This window comes from Desmodus rotundus, chromosome 3 (assembly GCF_022682495.2).
Source record: "Desmodus rotundus isolate HL8 chromosome 3, HLdesRot8A.1, whole genome shotgun sequence".
NCBI classification, from domain to species: domain Eukaryota; kingdom Metazoa; phylum Chordata; class Mammalia; order Chiroptera; family Phyllostomidae; genus Desmodus; species Desmodus rotundus.
The window spans coordinates 165217808-165239898 of NC_071389.1; the positions used below are offsets into that span (position 1 = coordinate 165217808).

The 22091-nt window shown below is 38.4% G+C and overlaps 1 protein-coding gene across 1 annotated transcript in view; it reads right to left on the reverse strand.

Moving 5' to 3' along the window:
• Positions 1 to 3339: 3339 nt before the first annotated feature.
• FAR2 (fatty acyl-CoA reductase 2) overlaps positions 3340 to 22091 on the reverse strand; it is a 120995-nt gene continuing 102243 nt past the window's right edge. Inside the window, exons 6-13 of the mRNA XM_045184083.2 lie at positions 20634 to 20811; positions 19142 to 19186; positions 14633 to 14751; positions 13687 to 13754; positions 11263 to 11434; positions 7452 to 7581; positions 4711 to 4838; positions 3340 to 3780 (exon numbers count right to left, since the gene is read on the reverse strand). Of these exons, the coding sequence (XP_045040018.2) occupies positions 3618 to 3780; positions 4711 to 4838; positions 7452 to 7581; positions 11263 to 11434; positions 13687 to 13754; positions 14633 to 14751; positions 19142 to 19186; positions 20634 to 20811 (1003 nt within the window). The 3' untranslated portion in view covers positions 3340 to 3617. The remainder of the gene's footprint in view (positions 3781 to 4710; positions 4839 to 7451; positions 7582 to 11262; positions 11435 to 13686; positions 13755 to 14632; positions 14752 to 19141; positions 19187 to 20633; positions 20812 to 22091) is intronic.

Here is a 22091-nt window from a genome sequence, read left to right on the forward strand (position 1 = left end):
TTTAAAAGAACAAAATCCACTTATTTAGTGTCAGTCTTGAACCTACGGACTCTAAATGAAATGACACATCATAAAGCAAAGTCTTTGTCCTTCTACAGTCACGGATCCACAGTGAAGCCTCAGTTTCTCCTGTTTGAGCTTCCCCAGCCCAGGAAAACGATAGCAGTCTTTAAGTATCACTTAGTCATATTTGCTTTTGTGCAGATGAGGCAATCTCATAAATTATGAGATTGGACTTATTTTTTCTTGTTAAATATAAATGCATGATTTAAATTGAGTAGTTGATGCAAATCTATAAATCAGTAGAGTTGAAGACTATAATCAGCAAAACAAATAGTTTTTTTTAGCAACTCCAAATTGTATTGAATGCTTATTTACCCTCAGCTAGTACAACAGTGGCGAAAACAAAGCCCTTCCCCCTGATCAGGACGAAGACGAGGATGCCCACCCTCACCAGTGTCACTCAGTGTGGCATTGGAAGTTCTCACCAAAGCAGATAGATAAGAAAAAGAAAGAAAAGGCACCCAGATTAAAAAGGAAAAGTAAAACTCGTTATTTCCAGATGAATGTTTATCTAAAGGAATTAGATTAACAGCTTCTCAAAATATAACTCATTTATACCATATTGTCTAATTTTAGGTAAACCAAAATGAGAAGGTGTGGGGAAAAGTATCTATTAATGACAGTAACATACTGTACTAAAGCAGACCTTCAGCAACAACTTAGATAAACTATAATATTTTATAAATTGCTATTTTCAAGCAGTTATAGTAATTGATTATGTAAATCAATTGATTATGTATATACTAAAGTACGGACATACTAAAAATATTTGTATCAGAAGAGTTGTCTCTAGCTATTTAAACTCACTTTAATCATTCTTTCAGTTAATCATCCTTCGCCTTACGTGGCTACACTTCACTTACCTTCTGACAAGCCAATTACATCTTAAAACTCGCAACTGCCAGTTTCATTAACCTTTTAAAATATATATATTTTTTTCAAAACTAATCTAGGCAGTAACATGTTTCCATAGCCTTGTGTGGGCATATGAAACAATGGTACTTTTTACTATAGGTAGTTGTTTATGTTTCCAGAACATCAGACTTGCAGTTCTAGAAAAATAGCCACATGGAAATTCGCATGTGATTCTTGTGAACTTTGGAAAATATTGATGTTTTGGGAAACTTGAGGCTGAACCATAAAGGTCATTGTGAGATAACACTATTCGGGTATTAGTTCCTCAGGTGAGTCTGTTTACCTTGAGATTCTAAGTCAGTTACTTAAATTGTTTTCTAGAAATGATGTTATGTTAGTATAAAATTGTGAGAAATGTTTTTCCGATTTGTGGGCCCATCTCCCGCAACTTAATTGGCTCAGGTGGTGGCTGCCTAGTATTAATTGGCTCAGGTGGGGGCTGTCTTCAGCTCAGTAGTGGTTATTACCGTGTAAGGTATCTAGTGTGGACAATACAGGGATTACTGAAACTTCTTTTTAAACATAGATACCTTTCCTTTCTGTTACTTGCCATCCCTTTCCCCCCAAAGTAGAAGGTTCTTTCTCATGGCACTTAAGCACTCCAATACTTGTTAAGTGGTCTTGATTTAAAATAATTTCTCTCATACAGACACTATCTACTTTCACTGCTTAATCACAAGAGAACTTTATTAATGTCATTTCTTTAATGCCACAGGTGGAACATGCCTCAGCATGTAAACACAACCCTCTTAATGGTGTGAGAAAAAGGGAAGCATTATGTATCTTTGTGTTAATTTATGTTAGTCTGTAGGTTCTCTGGAATATTATAGTCTTTTTTTCTCAGTGGGATGGAGATCTGCAGTAGTCAGCAGTTAAAACAGAGAGAAAAACATTTTTAATTCAAATTTTCATTTAATCAAAAAATGAATACTTGATCAATGAAATTTATTCAATTAGTGAAACAATCATCAAAAGATAAATTCTTAGAACTATTATGTTTTATCCAATCTCATTGAATTATGCATCTTGATTTCATTTTTACCATATCTAGTTTGTATCTTTATCAGTGTAACTCAAAAATAGACATCTCAAGCTGAAGATCACCAGGTGTTTTGTTTCAGAGCTGTGTCGTCTGCCTTGGAAAGTAATTCCCAGAATGTAGATGAGATTGAGAAAGACATTGCCCAGAACAGTTCCCGCAAAATGTCCTTTAAGGGCTCAGAAAACTCTCAAGCGATGCCGGAAGCTGCCCTCAAGGCCTGTACACGTCAGCTACTTGAATGTGCCATTTTAAGTATTACCAAGTATTCCAGAGAAGGAGCATACACATAGCTTGTTGACATCCTATGCTCATTTAATTTTCTAGTAGTTGTGATGATTTTTAAGGCGTCAGATATTATATTTGAATAATAATAGTTCGTGTTTTTAACATCAAATACTACACCACACACTGACTTCTCAAATATGAGGAAAGTTGGGATATATTATTAATACAGAAATTTGAGAATAAATATAGTACTAATTCATTTTCATTGCACAATATTTTTAAACACCTATTCTCTAAACTTGGAGTAACTTAATGACGTCTCTCCTGCTGTGCATTGTACAGTTGGGTGATCAAGGTACTAGCAAATCCTGGTGATCACAGAAGAGTAATCTTCCCCACTTTATAGAAAAAGACTAAAACTAGCATTTAAGTTTTTGAAATTCTGCTTTCCTCAGTGGCAAAGATCAGGGGACTGGGTTTTTATATGATTCCAGCCTAGAACCTTCCTCTCCATTTGTCACTGAGGCCTGAGTAAAATAAGTTTGAATATAAGGGGTTTGGTGACTTTGATGAAGAAGGAAATGCTTGAGAGAAGTTATCAAGAAAATTGGTAATTCAAAAGATTTAGAAATAATAGTTGTCAAATTCAAATTAGGAGAATTTTTAGTTAAAAAGCATAAAAAACCAAGTCTTAATGCAAATATGATTGAGCCCTCATTCTGTACGTAATTATTTACGCCAGTTCTTTTTAGGTTTCAGAAGTGGATATAGTTAAGAAAAATACTAAATGTAAGTCCACTTTTCTAATTACCCCAGCCCTCAACCAGGACTCCATGGTGTAACACAAAAAGGAAGCAAACTTTTCAGTGGAGAATTACAGTATTTCTGTAACAGCATTAAGAGGATGTTGAGACCATTCTTCCTCCACTTAATTGATTTTAAACCTTTATACTTGGTACCCCAGAATAGTCCCAAGGTTAGAACTGCCTCTTTTTTTAAAGCATAATTCAGCTTCTGTCATGTGTTCTTCCATGTTTTTTTGAGTTGAAACTAGTTCTCTCAAGGAGAAAAATGCTAAGTGTAGAAGTAAGGTTGTACTTTGGTGTTTTTTATTCAAGGACATAGACTACAGTGTTAGGAAACAGTCTGGAAATAATTTGTTCCTAAAATATACATGATTATAGGGTAGGACGTGACTTTCCTTCTCTCACTGTAATAAAAAGAACATACAATTAAGAAATAGGGGTGAATATGTGACAGCACATTGGACAGGTAATGAGGTTACATATTTGTTACTTCATCTTGAGAACCATGGTTTGCTGTTTCAGAGGTATCTGAGGGGTTCCAGACAAATAAAGACTGACACATGTTCTTAGGCCTTGAGCGTGCTGGATGCCCTAAAGTAGGAGATACATTTATAACAGAAGCTCACAATGAAGAGCCAGACATTCCGAGCCATCTGAGATCGTGCAATGAGAAGGCGCCAGGCGATGAGGAAGAGGGCGGTATTAAAGAGGTAGTGAATATTTCGGAGCCTGGGGAACAAATACATAACCAAAGTTAAAACAGTGCCAAGTACCCAACTAATGTGATCTGAAGCACACACTTCAGATAGTGTCTATTCCAGGCTGCAACAAGCAAATAGTAATTAAACACAGATACAACCTGATAGCTTTTTGATTTTATATCTTTTATTTCTACACTTTTCTCAATGATCAGATTTCTATAATATTATCCTGAACAGTTTCTCTTTCTAACCGATCTTGCAAACAAGACTATCTTTCTTAAAAATACTTCGATCATGTTCCCATATGACAGATCTTCACTGGTTCTTGTTCACTAGAGGGTAAGTCCTGAAGTTCTTAGCCTGCTAATCAAAGTTCCACTCTGCACTTTACTTTTACATTCTTACCATCTCTGCATTAAAAACCCTTTGCTCCTACCAGAGTTACACCAGACTGCTGTAATTCTTTGTCTTTTCAGGGACAGATTTAAGGCAGTGGAAGGACTTGAAGGGTGGTTATGTGATTTGCCATGTTAAATAGTGTGATCAGGGCTCCTGTGGTTGGCTGTCCTTTCCCTGTATCACATTATGATAAGACTACTAGGGGTCATTTCCATAGTTTGTCAGTATGATTGGGTGTGGCAGAAGAATCAGGGAAGCTTGGGTTTACATTTGGCCCTTGTACTTACCATATATTACCATGAACAAGTTACTGTCTTTGAGCCTAACTAGTTCTTTGATAAAAATGGGATAACAAATAATACCTTCCTCATAGGGGTGCTCTAAAGTCTAAAATGAAACTCTATCACAGAGCATAGTACACAGGGAAGGACCTGTTAATGTAGTAAATGCTTCAAAAGTGTTAATCCCTCCCCTCTCCCACTCAAATTTCATGTCAGGTATAAAAATAAGATACACATAGTAAGTGCTCAGTAAATATTAAGTGACTGACTATGCTTACCTTCTTAAGTGTTGCTTTGCTTCTGGGACCCCAGCCATATCCTCTTTCAATAAATACTTTTTAACTCCTAAAACATAATTTTCAATGTATTCCAACCAGTTCAACTGGCGCACATCGAAGTTGAATACCTGAAAGGCAAAAAGACAATGGATTGCTAAGATTGCAAAGTGGACAATCACTTAGTTCACTTAATGAAGTTTCTTTTGTGTAAATGAATGAATCAGTTTAGAAGACTTAGGTTTGACCCCTCAAAAGAGATTATTTGAGCTGTTATTTCAAAGGCAGAGACAGTATGGATTACCATTTGCTTAGCAATATTTAAACGTGGATCAAGCACAAATATTTGACCTTTAGGAAGTCTTGTGAGGGAAATTTAAGGAACTGGTATTAGTCTGGTGGAACCTAATTTCATTTCAAGTAAATGCAGATTAATTATTTTTAAAAATGATGGGAATATTATATGTTAGGGACCAAAATAAATTATGTGTCATTTTCTTTCCATTTCTCTTAGGTTTGGGGGTGGCCCCTTGGCCTACCATCTTTTCCTATGATATCACTACTTCATTATGCAGATTAAGGAAAACTTTGGGAAGCAAAGCCTTGAGGAATAGCTTAGCAAGATTTATATTTTGTATTTGCTTTAGCAATGTTATCCATTATAATATCCATTAAATGAAGCCCTTCAAAACATTTCTTTTAGAGTTAAGTAGTAAGGAAAGCTTTGCTTTTCTTGGAACACTAGTATATTTTCTCGGACAAAGAATACCATGAAAATATATTTTCCTTTTTACTTTTCTACCAAAAATTCGAGAACAAATTTACCATTTAACTGCACTGGCTTAGGTATGATCTTGTAGACCAGACATGGACATTCTATTTTTTTTTTCATTCTTACCCTTGACTTCATATTTTAATTCAATTTTGTTTTATTTCTATTTTGTCTATTATACATGTTTAAGATATCTCAAATATTTGAGATAATGCTCCATATTAACAAAGAAAGCAGATGAGATTAACAAGTTACAAAGAACTTCACAGACTTGTCCAAAAGCTGAATTGCATTCCAAAAGTAATTCTGTAATTATTTTGTTTGGATATGTTCTTTTTCCACAGTTTCACTAAATACGTCAATATTATTTATTCATCTATATGAACAGAGACCTTTACTTTTATACCATTTCACTTTCTAAGTTAGATTTCGATGAAACCCTAGTGTAGAACCTGGTTCCACATGGCAAATCACAGTGGAGGCTGAGCCACACCAGAGTTGGGCCATTAAATCCAAGTATTTAGGGCTATTGTCTTTGATAAGATAATTTGAAAGCATATGTGAAATCCATTGCAAATTTAATTTTTCATGAAACTTTAAGTTATTTTAGGTTAAAATAGTAAAGTGTAAAAAATGAAACTCTAAATTTATTACCTTTTGAATTATTTAGATGGCTAAACTCCATGGAGAAAATGCTCTAAAAGTAAGCCTACCTAACATTGGAAGCTAAGTTTTAAAACAACGTACAATAACTTGAAGGTTTTTTAATAAACTGGTTTGATCCAGCATCCATGCATTTCAAACAGGTACTTAGAATTATTCTGTCTAGTGAAGGTACGTAAATATTTATGAAAATAGCTCTATCTCATGTTAATTGTATGGGTACTCAGTCATGATTTCAGTTAAAATATCCCTCTAAATCTCATCTAGCTTGTCAATATAACATGTATAGTATTTGACTTTGCAAGTAACCTTTAGGTTCCATGACCTAAATTCTAGGATCTGGATTTGAATCATGCTCTCTGAGGCCAGACTGTAGAAGCGAAATCCTTAGTGGGCATGTGAGGCTAGTTCCCCATCTAACATTTGTTTATCAAGATGACTTGGTTTCTTCTACATGCTGTCAAGAACGAGTTACACCAAGAAATGCTTTTTAAAAAAAATACTTGAAAAATGTCAATCAAGAGAGTGAAAACTTTAAAGTTTAATTGAAAACTAATGACACGTTCAGGAAACTCATGATTCCTCGAGCAGAAATGCTAGGAGCACGTACAAAGCACAAAAGACCTCTGTATTGGTGAACTTCAGAAACACGCAAAGATTTACTGTTTGTGACAGCAAGAAGCTCATGTAAAGAAATGAATGGCACTGATGCTAAGCAATGGAAGTGAAGGCCTGTTTTGAGAAATACAAGTCTGAACCACTGAAGTTACAGGGAGTAAGATCGGCAAAGCTGGCGAGAGGACGATGCTGATGGAGGGAGGCCCCAGATGGGACAGAATAAAGAGTAGAGGCTAGCTTTAAAAGATAGGAAGAAACCATATAGCTTTAGAGGCACTAGTGGTTTTGATATGACAAGGACAGTGGATGAGAGAGAGTTTATGAGCAATACCATGATTATTTTTCATCAAGTCATATGCTGTGGCTGTTAGGGGAAAGACAGAGGTACAGAGTGTTTGCTGAAAAGATAACCGCTACGAGGGTGAACAAAGGATTAAAGCTGAGTGAGGTTATGAAACGTGACTGTAGAACAGTGGTGAGAAGCCAACCGAAGTCCAAGAACCTAGATCTCCTACCCGCACGAAACTTGTTTCCTGCACTTGTGTTGATAGCACGGACTGATTTTCTTAGTGGAAAAAAAAAAAAAACCTGTATAGAATTGAAACTTTATTCTTCAGCTTTCCAGATCAAATGCATTCAAATTCCAAATGAGTTAAGATTTCCCTGTTGGTTAAGGCAGTGCTGCACTTACTCTCTGGTCTTCGGGACTCAGCTCGGACATCAGCATTTCTGTATTGTTTGTGCTCCATTCCCAGCTCCGGTTGACGAAATACTCCAGTACAGAAACAGTCCTTAAAAGCCGATTCATGAGCTTTGTCATCCTGAGGCAAAGAGCAGAAAGGAGCAAATATCAGCACAGCACAGATGGCTGCTTCCCTGCTTCCCTAGGAATGCATGAGAAATTATTTTTGAGAAAAATATTTTAAAAATTCCTTCCCTCTTTCCCTCCAATCTTCATTAAAACTCATTCATATTTTCCTTCCACAACAACTCTTTATTGAATGAAGGGAAGGTGCTGAAGCTGAAGAAGCATTTTAATACCACCAAACTCCTCTATCATCTTCTCGAGAGCAGCAAACATTTTAAAAACCAAGCCAGATAGCCACCCTTAGTAGCATACAATTCATTCTTTGAATTTTGAGCTAGACAATTAGAAAACTTATTTCTCTTCTTTATTATATGTTATTGGATTTTTAAAAAGTAGATGGACACAAGGTCTTAGCATATAGTTTATTGGCAGAAGTGTTGACTGTATTAGCATCCACACGCCTCATGACTCATGAGGTGCTTCTCTCCTTGTATCTCCAGGTGCTAATCATAATGTCCATTGTAATTCAGAGTGAAAGGGAAAATAACATTTGTTGATAACCTACTCTTGTTAGGCATAGTGTTGATACTTTTCAAAACCATCTCCACTAATTCTCATAGCCTCTGTTAGGGAGGTATAAATATGCATTTAAAAAGTATTTTATTTATTCTTAGAGAGAGGGGAAGGGAGGAAGAAAGGGAGAGAAATATGAAGTCTGGGGACCAAATGAACAAACCAGGCATGTGTCCTGGCTGGGAATTGAACCAGTGACTTTTTTGCTTTGCAAGATGATATCCAACCAACTGAGCCACATTGGTCAGGGCTAAGTCTGCATTTTTATGAATGGGTAAAGTGAGCTTAAGATAAAATGGCCAAAATAGGTGTCCAAGCCAAAATTCCAACCCAGCTTTGACCTCAAAAAGCCTCTGCTTCTGTAATCTTATCACCCATGTCCCATTACTTAAAGCAGACCCCATCCTCCAATCCTGTGGTCAGAACTTGGGCCAGTTCTGCTGTGCGAACTTCCCAACCTAACAATTTATAAAGAACTTCCATCTACGATCCTATTGCTCCTCACAATATGAGTCTGTGAGGTTAATACCTGTATTACTTGCCCTGACTGGGTGGCTCGGTTGGTAGGAGTGTTGTCCTGTACACCAAAATGTTCCAGTTCAATTCCCGGTCAGGACACATACCTAGGTTGTGGGTTCGATCCTCGGTCAGGGCACGTATGGGGGAGCAACGAATCCAGGTTTCTCTCTTACATCAATGTTTCTCTCTTCCTTTCCCTTCCTCTCTCTCGAAAATAAATTTTTTTAAAATTAAGATCTATATTACTTATCTTCATCTTACAGAAGAATTAATAGGTTTATGGTCATATAGCTAATGCTCAAACTAGGTCTTCTGGCAACAAATCACCTTTGGCCTACAGAACATTTGATTTTCACCGTATCAGGCATATCTTGGGAGTAGTGATTATTGTAGTTGACCCACTAATGACTTATGATGCTGTTTTGGGAATTGGGTCTTCTTTCTGGTCAATCCTAATGCCCATTTATCTAATGACTCATGAGGTACTTCTCTCATTGTATCACGGGAAATTCTTAGGTAGGAGGTAAAATCATTGTTCATTGATAGAAGTGTCCTAACAGGGTTCCATTTAGCTATTATTTTCTAACATCTTTGCCATAGACTAAATACTTATGTTCCCCTGAAATTTGCATGGCAAAACTTATTTCCCCTAATGTGATGGTATTTAGAGGAAGAGCTCTTATCAGAGACACCCCAGAAGGCTCCCTCGGCCCTCGCAGCACGTGAGGGCACGAAAGCAGATGGCTGTCTAGGGGCACGGCAGCGGGCTCTCGGCACACACCCATCTGCCCGCACATCAGGATCTTAGGCTGCCCAGGCTCCAGCACTGTGGGGAATAAATCGCACTGTTTATAAGCCACCCAATCCCTGGTGTTCTACTGTTACTGACCAAATGGAGTAGGGCATTCTTTATCCATTTTATAACTCCGATGTAATGGATGTGATTTCAATGGACTTATTTTTATTCTTTTTGTTAAATTTATAAAATTTTATTTTTGATTTTAAGAGAGGGAGAAAGACAGGGAGAGAAACATCTATCAGCTGCCTCTCATATGCCCACTGACTGAAGACCAAACCTGCAACCCAGGCATGTGCTCTGACTGGGAATCAAACCACCAACCTTTTGGTTTGCAGTATGATGCCCAACTACCTGAGCTCTACCGGTCAGGGCAGATTTATTTTCAGTCTTAAAATTATCACTGTACAATATCATTGTATGTATGGGACTGTATTTGTTTACCTCAGAGCAAAAGTATATATATTTCCACATGTGGTTGTAAATGTATAGATCACACACAAACACACTTGGGGAGGCAAAGGGTCTAGAAGGATTCTAGCATTTTCTGCCATAAAGATTATTCTTAAAATTTCTATCACAAAACAAACTTACCCATTTCCCACAAATACTATAATTTAATTTCTCATGAACAAAATTCATAAAGATTTTTATTGGGCCCCTTCCTCCCGTGTTTTTCTTTTCTGCCTCTTGAACTTTGGTCTTTATCCAGGTCTTCTTCTACCCCTGGTGTATTTTTAAATTTTTAGCATTTGTGCTTACAATGTTTAGTTTTTCTTTTTTTCCCATCTTTATGTAATAAGCCCCATACAAATATCTTCCCCATAGCCACAGTGTCCCCTTTTCTCTTTCCTCAAGGAGAAGCTGACCATAACTGACTTACGAGCTCTTAAGAAGGTCTCTGCAAAATTTGGAGAAAGTCTACATAGCCTAGGTTTTAGTCATTGGCTCTGCTAACAAGAATGGAAATTAATCATACTGAGAGAGACTTCCTCCTTTATCAAGAAGCTAGCACAGAAGGCAAGACTTCATATTTCTGATTCTTCACTGCAGCAATTGCCTTTGGTAATTGTAATAATAATGACTCCTCAGACACCTCTAACAATTAAGTGAGACAGAGAGAAATGAGTATGTCCTGTCACGGCCGCTTGGTGACAGAGCTGCCTCAGCATCTGTACATTTTTCACTCCACCCCGATTCCACTCATTTCTTCACTCACCTCTAGGTGGCTGTATAGATATCTAGATAGTTCAGATTTCTCCAAATCTTTCCTCTATCAATTTTCTTTGAGACTATTTGAAATTCTTCCCTTAGCTTCTGTTTCCCCATTTGCCAAATTGGGATGATAAGAATGTGCTCCTTGGGTGGTTGTGAGAAGGAAAAGGAAGTCATCATGCATCTTTCCATGTGTGAGAGGCTGTTACTGTCATTGCATATTTGAAGATTACCTAACAATTTATCATTTTTTTCTTTTCTTTTTTTCTTTCTTTTAGATTACCTAACAATCCAGGCACAGGGTCTTGGATGCTTTTCTTTTGGGGTGTATGATTATTTGCTGAATTCATCAAGCAAGTTCCTTAACATTTAACTTCCTTTCTTATGATGAAGGATTTTTAAAGTAGGGGTCCTCTGGGGCTTCTCACCACTATTGTTTCAGTTGTCCCAAACTGTCTGTATGTGTGTGTGTGTGTGTACTGTTTTAGGTTCAGTTGTCACCTTTGATCCCAGCTGCAGTAAGGGCTAAGGACTTTGGGCCCTACTCTTCCATGCAGTGACGCTCTTAAAGCTGGTGCCCCAGCCTCTCACCTGGGCTTCCTTCCTGTGAGCCGGAGATAGAGGTCATAGATGATGGCAGGGGCCCAGTGGCTGACCGCATTCTGGTACTGGGTTGTGATGGTGTTGGTTGTGAAGTCAGCATATGGCCTCCTAAAAGCTCTCTCAAATGGGATTTTTTCACAGGTTGCCAAGATTTGGAATCCTGGGGAAAAAAAATAGAGTAAGTGGTAAGTCTAGAGCATTTGAGCCCATTGTGGAGGATGGCATTTGAAAATGGGCCAAAACAATAAAGAATAAGGGCTGGCTGTGTGGAGTCAGGAATCAATCTCTGAGACAGTATTAAGATTTTTGTCCTGGCATTGCCCTGCCTGGTGTGGCTCAGTGGATTGAGTGCCAGCCTGCAAACCAAGGGGTCCCTGGTTCAATTCCCCAGTCAGGGCACATGCCTGAGTTGTGGGCCAGGTCCCAGTAGGGGGAGCTCAAGAGGCAACCACATATTGATGTTTCTCTCCCTCTCTTCCTCCCTTCCCCTCTCACTAAAAATAAATAAATAAAATCTTTTTTTTTAAAAAGATTTTTATCCTGGCAAGTAGTCATGGCATTGTGAATAGGTTAAGACTTTGAGTCCTCTTCCTGAAATCTTTACTGTTAAACAATTTCTGGGGGGAAATAGTTTTAATCAGCACAGTGATGCATTGTTCAGAAAAATTTCAATACATCATTCAATTCCAAGGTTATCTAGTCTATTCCAAAAGTCCCAAGATAGAGCTTAGGGACCTTATTTCCTTGTTTGGATCATTACTTGCAGAACCATCAGGAAAGTTTCTTAACATTTTACTTAAACCTTGATAAAGGGTTACTTAAACCTTACCCCTGAGGGTTTAGGGAATAGAGAGACTGTAATGGCAGGGTTCCTCCATGCTGGTTCACTTTGAGTGCCGCTGGCTTTTATTTCTTCGGGATTTCTCCTTCTCATGGCAGACTCAATTGTCCACTCTTATCTCTAGGGGGGTTTTTCATAATATTTTTAATTTTTTTATTATTACTTAGGTAAAAACTCATTAAGAACTTTAAATATAAATCTGTAAATTCAGCAATTATTTTCCAAAGCTATTCATTTGTATTCAATTTTTATTTTGTCTATATAAAACTTTCAAAGAATATGCCTAAATTTGTTATTCAGTTATGATGAAGACATCCATTATTTTAGTAATATGATTATTGTTCTATTTAAAAGAAGGATCTGACTCAAGAATCTGGACTCTTTTCCTCCAGGAGGAATTCATATTCACTTTTAAGAATCACTAGTGGAGTGATTAGAGCAAATTCAAGGGAGGCAAGAAAACTGTCTTCTATTTCAGGCACCAGCTCCCCATCTGAATTTGAAATAGATCATTTACTCTCGCTGAGTCTCATATGTAAAATAAAGCAAACCGCCTAGATTATTTTTAAGATCACTTTCTATTATGAGATTCTATAATTCTATAGAACAGATACTAAGAATTTTTAGCATGACAGAAGACTAGTTTGAATCTCAGAATAAAATTTACATGTAGCATCTTTAAGAGCTTAAAATATCTTGTTTGCATCTATTAATGCCTCTTTTTATGAGTGATATCTTCATTCTGTTCCTGAGGTAGAGGAGATTTATTTTTATTTCCAAGGGTTTTCAGAATTATTTAGACATATAATTTAAATAACCAGATATATGTTCTAAAGAATTTTGCTGCTAGAGAATTTCATTTAATTTTCACTTAAGTAACAACTTTGCAAATGGAATAGCACAGCCCAATGTTCTGAATTAGAAATCAAATTCTAATGAATTAAGTCCATTTCATTTTTTTCTATATCTAGTACCTAAAAAAACCCAGCTAGACCATCTAAAGTTTCAGATATTGACAAGAAAATCAACTCCTAAATTGACGAAGGAGCACACGATTGGTTCAGTTTCTATTCTACGCAGGATTGATTTTGTCGACAAGATACTTTCAAGGTTACTTTCATGGCTAACTGCACAACTAATAAGAGTATTACTAACCCATAATAAAAGTTTATATTATTGGCCTTTTCTAAATCTACTTGGTCCTGTCCCATTGTCAGGGACGTAGCAATGGGGCAGCGGGTGCGCCTGGGAGCAGCGGCCGCGGCAGGAGCAGTGTTTGTTTGTCACGGACATCGCTCATGCTCACTGACTTCTACCTGGCTTTACTCACTGTTAAAAATCTCCTTAGCCATCGGACCCCTTATTGCTTACAACCGTGCGGATCTTCCCACTGACCCTTCTTTGGTACATTCTAGATAACTCTTACACACCTATGAACTGTAAATATTTTATCTCTCTACTTAGTTGTTTGTGCACTTTTCCCCCATTAAACTCTAAGCGCCGTGACACACCTTGTCTAATTGTTCGTCCTGGCGGTAGACCTAGTGGTTAACCTCGCTCCAGGCACTTACCCATTTTGCCCCAGTGACAGGGATTGAAGTTACTAGATGTACAGTGGTAGATTAACGTTGACTTAGGTCTGGAAAAGAAAAGAAAATTTAGATAAAGGCAACAAAATGAAGAACTAATGAAAGGAAGCTACGGGAAAATAATATTTAGACAAGGTTGTTTCAATAACGCTCACGAGTAAGGCAACCCAGGCCACCTTCCTTCTTTTGTTCCTTCTTTGGGTTAATAAGCACAATGGAAGGGGTCTAGGAAGAGTGTGTGTTTGTGTGTGTGCGTGTGTGTATGAAAGAGATCTCAGACAGGCTGATGTAGCTGCGGAGCAAATGAGGTGTCACGATGAGAAAGCCCATCGTATTTCCAACTTAGGAACATGTTTGTTGGGCAAAACTATAGGCTAAGTTTTTTCCTAAATCCAGCTAAGTCCTGCTGGTTTGGGAAATATCTAAATGTCTCACATCAAATAAGAAAAAAAAAATATTTAATTTATCATTTACTAACAAAGCCCAGAATACAAACAACCTCTTTTTTTTCTGTCTGCACTAGGAAATACCTCACCCATGGTGAGCTGAACTTTTGGCATTTATCAGGGACTGAATAGGTCCATGAAATATAGAAGATGTTCTTATTTCACCCATTTTTATCTCCGTTGCCTTAAAAAAGAAGCTCTATACTAGATTACTAAATACAAAGAGAGGCATTTTAGTTATCAATAATTTTCTGGCTAACATGAAGCGCTTGTTACTTTACGACCAATGCAGAAGCATGAAGCAGTACCAGTAAAACAACTCTGCCCAGATGAGGGCATACTTGGAGCTCTGTAAATTATTGGAGCAGGTACCCTCGCTCATGTGGGGTCTCCTATAATAAAATGCATATATTTCAAAAATAAGCCTAATATATTTACCCTCCTTATTACCAAATCTTTGAAAGCCAGCCTAGCATCCACACCTGTGAACTGCTGTGTACCATCCTACAGCCAAGGTGAGATTGACGACCGTATCGACTGGAATTAGATCTGCCACAGCCATTGGAGTACCTCTTAGGGCCCGGAGAAAGCCTTTCCCAGTCTGCATGGGAAGAAGAACATAGTATATTGAGCCAGATCTTAGGTAACAGCAGGGGCTAGTAATGATGCTGTTAGGAATAACAGCTAGCATTGATTCACCCCTTACTAGGTTACCATACAACGGCTGAAATCTCTCAGACTAGCCAGCTTCCCAGTCACGTACATCTCAAATGCCAACATTTCTATGAACCACTAGTGAGTAGTCCTAAGATCCTTTAGGGACTGAAATCTCTCAAATTTGTGAAAGGTGATAAATTTAATTAATTAACAAACACCAAGAATAGTTTTTCACATCTTAAAAATTAATTCATAAGACATTTTAAGAATTAAGGTCTACCAATTTCCCATTAATACTGTATTAGTTTACTACTCAAATTTTGCTGTTTTCTGCTAGTGCTTACTAGCTCACAAGCAACAGCAGACCCTAAAAGTTTAAGACATATTTATGTTTTTAAATTAGTAAATTTCTGCCCTGACCAGTGTGGCTCAGTTGCTTGGGTGTCATCTGAACAGAGAAAAGCCACCAGTTCGGTCCCCTGTCAGCATGTATGCCTGGGCTGCAGGTTTGGTCCCAGATCAGGGTGAGTACCACAGCAACCAACGGATGCTTCTCTCACACATCAGTGTTTCTCGCCCTCTCTGTCTCCCTCCTTTGTCCCCTCTCTGAAAAAATAAGTAAGTAAAACCTTTAAAAACTAATAAAATTCTACCATTGAACAACTTTGTTATTCCTTTGGAAAAGACCACCGTTACTTACTTTTCACTTGGTATCTTAGTTCACCTCACAGATCACAAATGCTGTACTGATGCAAGAATCGGGAATTATTCGTGTTAATGATAAGTCATGCCAATGAATAAGTCAGTAAATAAGTATTTTTGTTTATTCTATGAAGTAATTGATTATTTATACCTTGCATATTTCCCACATCGAATTTAGTGGTTGTTAGCACTTTCTTACGTTTCTAATTTCTCTTTTCTTGTAATTGATTCCTTTGGACATAAGATACCAGTTTGAAAATTGTAATTATTTTATTTTTTAAAATATATTTTATTGATTATGCTATTACAGTTGTCCCAATTTTCACCCTTTGCTCCCCTCCACCCAGTACCCCCTATTCTTTCCAGTAATCCCCCCCACCTTAGTTCATGTCTTTGGGTCATGCATGTAAGTTCTTTGGCTTCTCCATTTTCTATACTATTCTTAACCTCCCTCTGCCTATTCTGTACCTACCTATTTGTACTCCTTAATCCCTATACCTTATCCTCCATTCTCCTTCTTCCCCTCCCAACTGGTAACCATCTAAATGATCTCCATATTTATGATTCTGTTTCTGTTCTGCTTGTTTGCTTAGTTTGTTTTTTAGATTCAATTTTTGATTGTTGTAAATTTATTGCCATTTTAATGTGCATAGTTTTGATCTTCTTTTTCTTCAGTAAGTCCCTTTAACATTTCATACAATAATCACATGGTAAGGATGAACTCCTTTAGCTTTACTTTGCCTGGGAAGCACTTTATCTGCCCTTCAATTCTAAATGATAGCTTTGCTGCATTGAGTGATCTTGGATGTAGGTCCATGCTTTTCATCACTTTGAATACTTCTTGCCAGTCCCTTCTAGTCTACAAAGTTTCTTTTGAGAAATCAGCTAACAGTCTTATGGGAACTCCTTTGTAGGTAACTGCTTTTCTCTTGCTGCTTTTAAGATTCTCTCTTTATCTTTAACATTTGGCATTTCCTTTATGATGTGTCTTGGTGTGGGCCTCTTTGGGTCCATCTTGTTTGGGGCTCCCTGTGCTTCCTTCTATGTCTATTTCCTTCACCAAATTCAGAAAGTTTTATTTCATTATTTTTCTCAAATAGATTTCCAATTTCTCGCTCTTTCTCTTCTCCTTCCAGGACCCCTATGATTCAAATGTTGGTATGTTTGAAATTATCCCAGAGACTCCTGACAGTGAGTCTATAAAAATAGATACAAAAATATCCTCTTTTAAAAAAATTTTTTCTTCTTGCTGTTCTGATTGAATTTTTTCTTCCATGTGTTCTACATCATTGATTTGATTCTCAGCAACCTCTACTCCACTGTTGGTTCCCTGTGAATTTTTCTTTATTTCACTTAGTGTAACCTTCATTTCTGCCTGGATCTTTTTTATGCTGTTGAAGTACCCAATGAGTGCCTTGAGCATCCTGATAACCAGTGTTTTGGACTTCGAATCTGATGGATTGCTTGTCTCCATTTTCTTTACTTCTTTTCCTGGAGTTTTGTTCTGTTCTTTCGTTTGGTCCTCATTTCTTTGTCCTCAATTTGGCAGCCTCCCTGTGTTTGTTTCTGTGTGTTAGGTAGAGCTACTTTTACTCCCTGTGTTAGTAGCATGCCTGTTGTGGAAAAGCACGCCCATAAGTTGGATGGAGTGGAGCCTTAGGTAATCACCAGGGCAGGGTGACCTGTGTGAACCAGGTTGATGAAATCTCAGATATGGTGTCGCCACTCTGTAGTTCTGTGTGGGGAGGGCTTAGAAAAAGGACAATGCTTCTGCCTGGCCTCTGGAGTTCTCTCTGGGAGGGAGCTGTCCCCCAGCACTCACCCTGATGCCAGACACTTCAGTTTCTCCCCTTATGCCACTACTGCCCTTCAAGTTGGTGTCCTGGTGCTGGAGTCCAGAGGGAGTGAGTCTGTGTAAGTCCGAAGTTCACTGCAGACCCTTTAAGAGGAGATGCCTGACAATCCTGCAGTTTATTCTGCAGCCCCAACCCCCACTGGTTTTGGCAGCCAGAAGTTATGGAGACTTATCTTCCTGGCACTGGGACTCTGGGCTGGGAGGCCTGGTGTGGGGCTGGGATTCCTCACTCCAGAGATATCCCTCCCATTTTTAATCCACCGCAGGTGAGTGTGGGACCGCCTGTTCCATGTCTCTGAATCTTCCTGTCTCTGCCTCTCCTGCCCATCTGAATGAATATGGCTTCTTTAATTCCTTGGTTATCGGACTTCCATACAGCTCAATCTTCTGGCAAATCTGGGTGATAGCTGTTTTGTAGTTTAGTTGTGATTTTTGCTGTGGTTGTTTAAGGAGGTGAGTCATGTTTACCTATGCTTCCGTCTTGACCAGAAGTCTAGAGTCCAAGTGAAAAACTTTGGTCTTCTTTGTCCCCACCTTTGGAACTGAGTTGCAGGTTCTGTCTCCTGTCAAGGGCACATAGGAGAGGGAACTAATTGATGTTTCTCTCCTTCTCATTCTCCTTCTCCCCTCTTCAGAGTGTAAATAAAGCTTGGACTCTGGCAATCTCCTGGTGAGACATATGCAGGAGCACAGAAAACAATGGTGAACACACTTAGGCAGATGTATGGAGAGAGGACTGGAAAATTTTAGATAACTTGAATAACTGTGGAATTTTATAAACAATGTCACGGAACATACCCCTAGGGTCATGTTAAAATAATGATGTTCTAAGTTACCAAATGTTTACCCTAACTAAGTCTTAAAAAAGAGGGCAGGTAGAGAACAAAAAGAGAGAAGCTGGAAGCTGCTAGAAAATAAAAGAAATCAGAAAGTTCATTAACACTGTCTTTGATGAGTAGTCATAACTCACTGTCTTATGTTTGTATCTTAATTCGTGTTGACCTAGCTCTGAGAACAGAGGCCGAGTCTGTAGTTGAGTTTGTAAGATTTAAACTCAGAGAAGTGCGTGGCGGTTGCGGTCCTAGAATGCGTCAACACGGACTGTGAAGCAGCCCGGCTCAGACCGGCTCAGTCTTCACTGCAGGCAGACACTCGCAAAGGGCTGCTGACCTAAAGGAACCATTCACGTTTCTCTTTGTCTGTGAGAGAATTATTGTTGAAAAGTTTCTTATAGTCGTCAATTTTTAATTTGAAAATTTTGCTCCATTGGTAGCTCTCTTTCTTATATTTATTAAGAACTGGTTATTGATGTATTTTATGCATTTATGTAACCTATAGCCACGCACATAAATTCTTGCATGTGTTTTATAATCAAGAATTTTATCATCTTTGTGAATTTTGATTGTATAACCAGTTCTCTGCGTTAATTCAAGCCATTAATGAACAACGAAAAGGAGGAAACACCCCCATCTAGTGGGATGAAAGGGAACTACAGACATGGTCTTCAATGCTCAAAGGCTTTCCAAAACCAAATTCTTAAATGGTAATTGATTATCACAGCATGTCAGTTTTTCTGGTAATAAAATCCAAAAACCAAAGTAATTTCATCCTGCCTCTATTTTTCAATCAGCAAAACTGAGATAAGATGCTTCGATTGCAGTTAGTAAAGTAACATTTATGGTTTTGGATCAATGAAGCTAAACCAACACTAAGCATGTTGTTAGTTACTGTCCCTCCACCACATTTCAAGGAGTTATTGCCACATCATTATACATACCGCAATAATGAGCCCACTGGGTCCGTTTACATTATCAACCCAACCCTAAAAAAAAAGGAAGAAGAAGATCTCTTGGTCATACATGTCAGAGAATTTTAATACCTTTGGAACATTTGCAGCCTAATCTTAATCCGTTTCAAACAGCAGCACTGAGGTCCCAGCCAGTGGAACTGTCTGTTCCTGGAGTTCTCACAGAACAACAAAAGCCAATGGCAACGTTTCTGCCTTTTATTTGTGCAAGAATTGACATTCTGCCGGCAGGAGTCATGGAGAGTTTTAATGACATCTTAGGGGCTAAACTGGACCTTGTATTAATATCATGATCTGCTAACCAATTCATCAACCATCATCTTCCTCTGTCTGGGACCTGATTTTGTCTCCCAGGGGAACATTTCAAACATGATTTGTAGGAATTATCCATTTCTTGAGCGTTTTAAGAGCAATGCCATTCTTTTCTTTCTTTCTTTCTTTCTTTCTTTCTTTGTTTCTTTCTTTCTTTCTTTCTTTCTTTCTTTCTTTCTTTCTTTCTTTATCTATCTATCTATCTATCATCTATCTATCTATCTATCTATCTATCTATCTATCTATCTATCTATCTAATCTATGTAGCTTGCTTAGAGATGTTAGAGGGAAGATTATGTTCAGGAGCAGTTGGAGGAAAATGTCATTTTGAATTTGTCTTTTCAGCCCCGAGCAAGTCAGTTGACCTTATTATGTCTGCTTCTTTATCTGTAAAAGTTGAAATGCGTGTGTAAAGTGGAAGAGGAGACAGAAGAGAGGAGGAGAAGAAGGGACTCTTTCCTGAGCCTTTCACTCAGGACCCGGCACTGCTCCGCACTCCCCATATTTGCCTCATTTGGTCACCCCTCCAAAGTGGGTAGTTACAGACCCGTTTTACAAACGAGACAACTTCAAAATCTGCATTGTCATTAAGTAGTGGAGCTCAACTTTGCGTGGCCCTAAAACTTCACAGAATTGCTTCGAAGAAGATAGTATAATCCAAAGTGCTTTCAAAAGCATAGAGCAGTATACAGAGGTTAAAAGTTGTTATTTCTAAACTGAACAGCTTCTGTGACTTTGTGATACTTACTTATCCTGGCAGACATAATACCACCTATTTTGCCATAAAGAACATTCTGGTGTATTTAAACTACATTGGGAAAGGCAAGAAATGAAACTATCGCCTATGGAAACTCTAAGACTAGCATTAATGAGAAGCTGATTTGAGATCTCCACCCAGCTCCACAGCAGTTGGTGTAGGTCCCAGGGGGGCCTTGTGCTGAATAATTCCTGAACCAAATGTGGAATTTTTCCCAGTTAAAATGGGTTTGTGTTTGATTTTCTAACTCAGCTATACATCCTGGAGAGAGAGAAAGCGAGAGAGAGAGAGAGAGAGAGAGAGAGAGAGAGAGAGAGAGAGAGAGAGAAAGTAATGGAGCTAGAAGGACGCAGGCTTGGAAGCTGAGCAAGGGATCCGTGTGAGTGGCCTTACTGGGAAGGGCTCCTGCCAGGTAGCTCCCACAATGGACGGCCTCACGATGGCGATGTTGAGGTTCCCGCTCTCCTGGTGCACCACCATCTCTCCCAAGGCCTTCGTGTAGGTGTAAGTATTGGGCCAATCCCGGATCAGTTTGGGAGTGATCTCGTCAACAATAGCATCGTCTAACCACCTGAAGGTAGAGTGAAAAAGAATTCTAGCGATAAATGCTAGACAACAGCCAAAACAGCACTGTGAGACACAGACACTCGAGTAAACCTCCCACTTCCAGCTTGAGTTCGGGAGGTCAGAAGAGTCCCAGGACACCAAGGCGGAGTGTGCACATTTTCAAATCACGTGTGAGCTCTTCACTGGCCACTGCTGAGCCCGATCTTACCAGCTGACTCCCGCCTCCTCTCGCCTGGATAGATAGGTTTAACAGCTGTGCACTCTACTACTTGATGACGTATAATCTCTATCTTCAATGCCTTCCTCTCCAACAGGTTCAAAAGTACATGTCCATCAAGCCTTTTGTGCGTTCTGATCGTGAGCCCAGGAGCGTGCTGGGTGCTTTCACTGAGCGCCCAGGCTCTCCCCACTCACCCAGGGCTTCCAGTGAGCACCTAATGAACCAATCTTGCAAACTTCAGCTTTTAATTTTTTAAATTCCAATTAATGCCTCAACGAATAAAAGCAACTACCTTTGGCAGACTTAGAATCTGTTTTGCAAAGCTATAAAATGTATTTTGAAGGTCTGTTTAGGGTCTATGCTAATAACTTGGTAATAACTTCTAGAGATTTCCAGTGAATTCTGAAGTGCTCTAATCACTAATAGTCTGTCAAGTAGAGTGGCTGTAGTCCTTCGAAGCAGTTGTAATAGTGACTACTGAGTACCTCTACTTATAAGAAAAAGTGTAATAAACAACTGAGTTACCATGACAACAGCCTCCTTTTTCTTTAAAGGTGTCAGAGCCATTTTGATAATCTCAAGGTCTAGCTGCAATTCTCAAAGAGAGCAATAATATTATTGTAAATTAAATATTTAATGTTTCTCTTAGCTGGCAGATCTATTTGGTCAAGCTTTTGATAGAATACTGTTTTTAAAAGTGAGACTACCTAAATATGTTAGTGTGATTTGATACATTTATTTCTATCTTCCAGAACTGCGCTCAGTCATACTATTTTGATTGTAGGAAAATCTTAGCTGCTACTGCTTTGCTCCCATTTCAGATTGTTGAGCATTTAAGACGTGTTTATGCCAAGACTTGTTCAGAAACACAGCTCTCCATTTTAATAACTCTCATTTGCAATAGATGAGCATTTTCTATAATGTTTGGTTTTTCACTTTGCTGCTACTCAAATGTCTTTCGATTTAAATTGAATAGGGAAAGTCTGAGAAGTTCCTAGAATTGAAACCAACTCCAAATACGCAGAAAAATACGTATTCCAATTCTATAGCCACCTGAGGGTTGG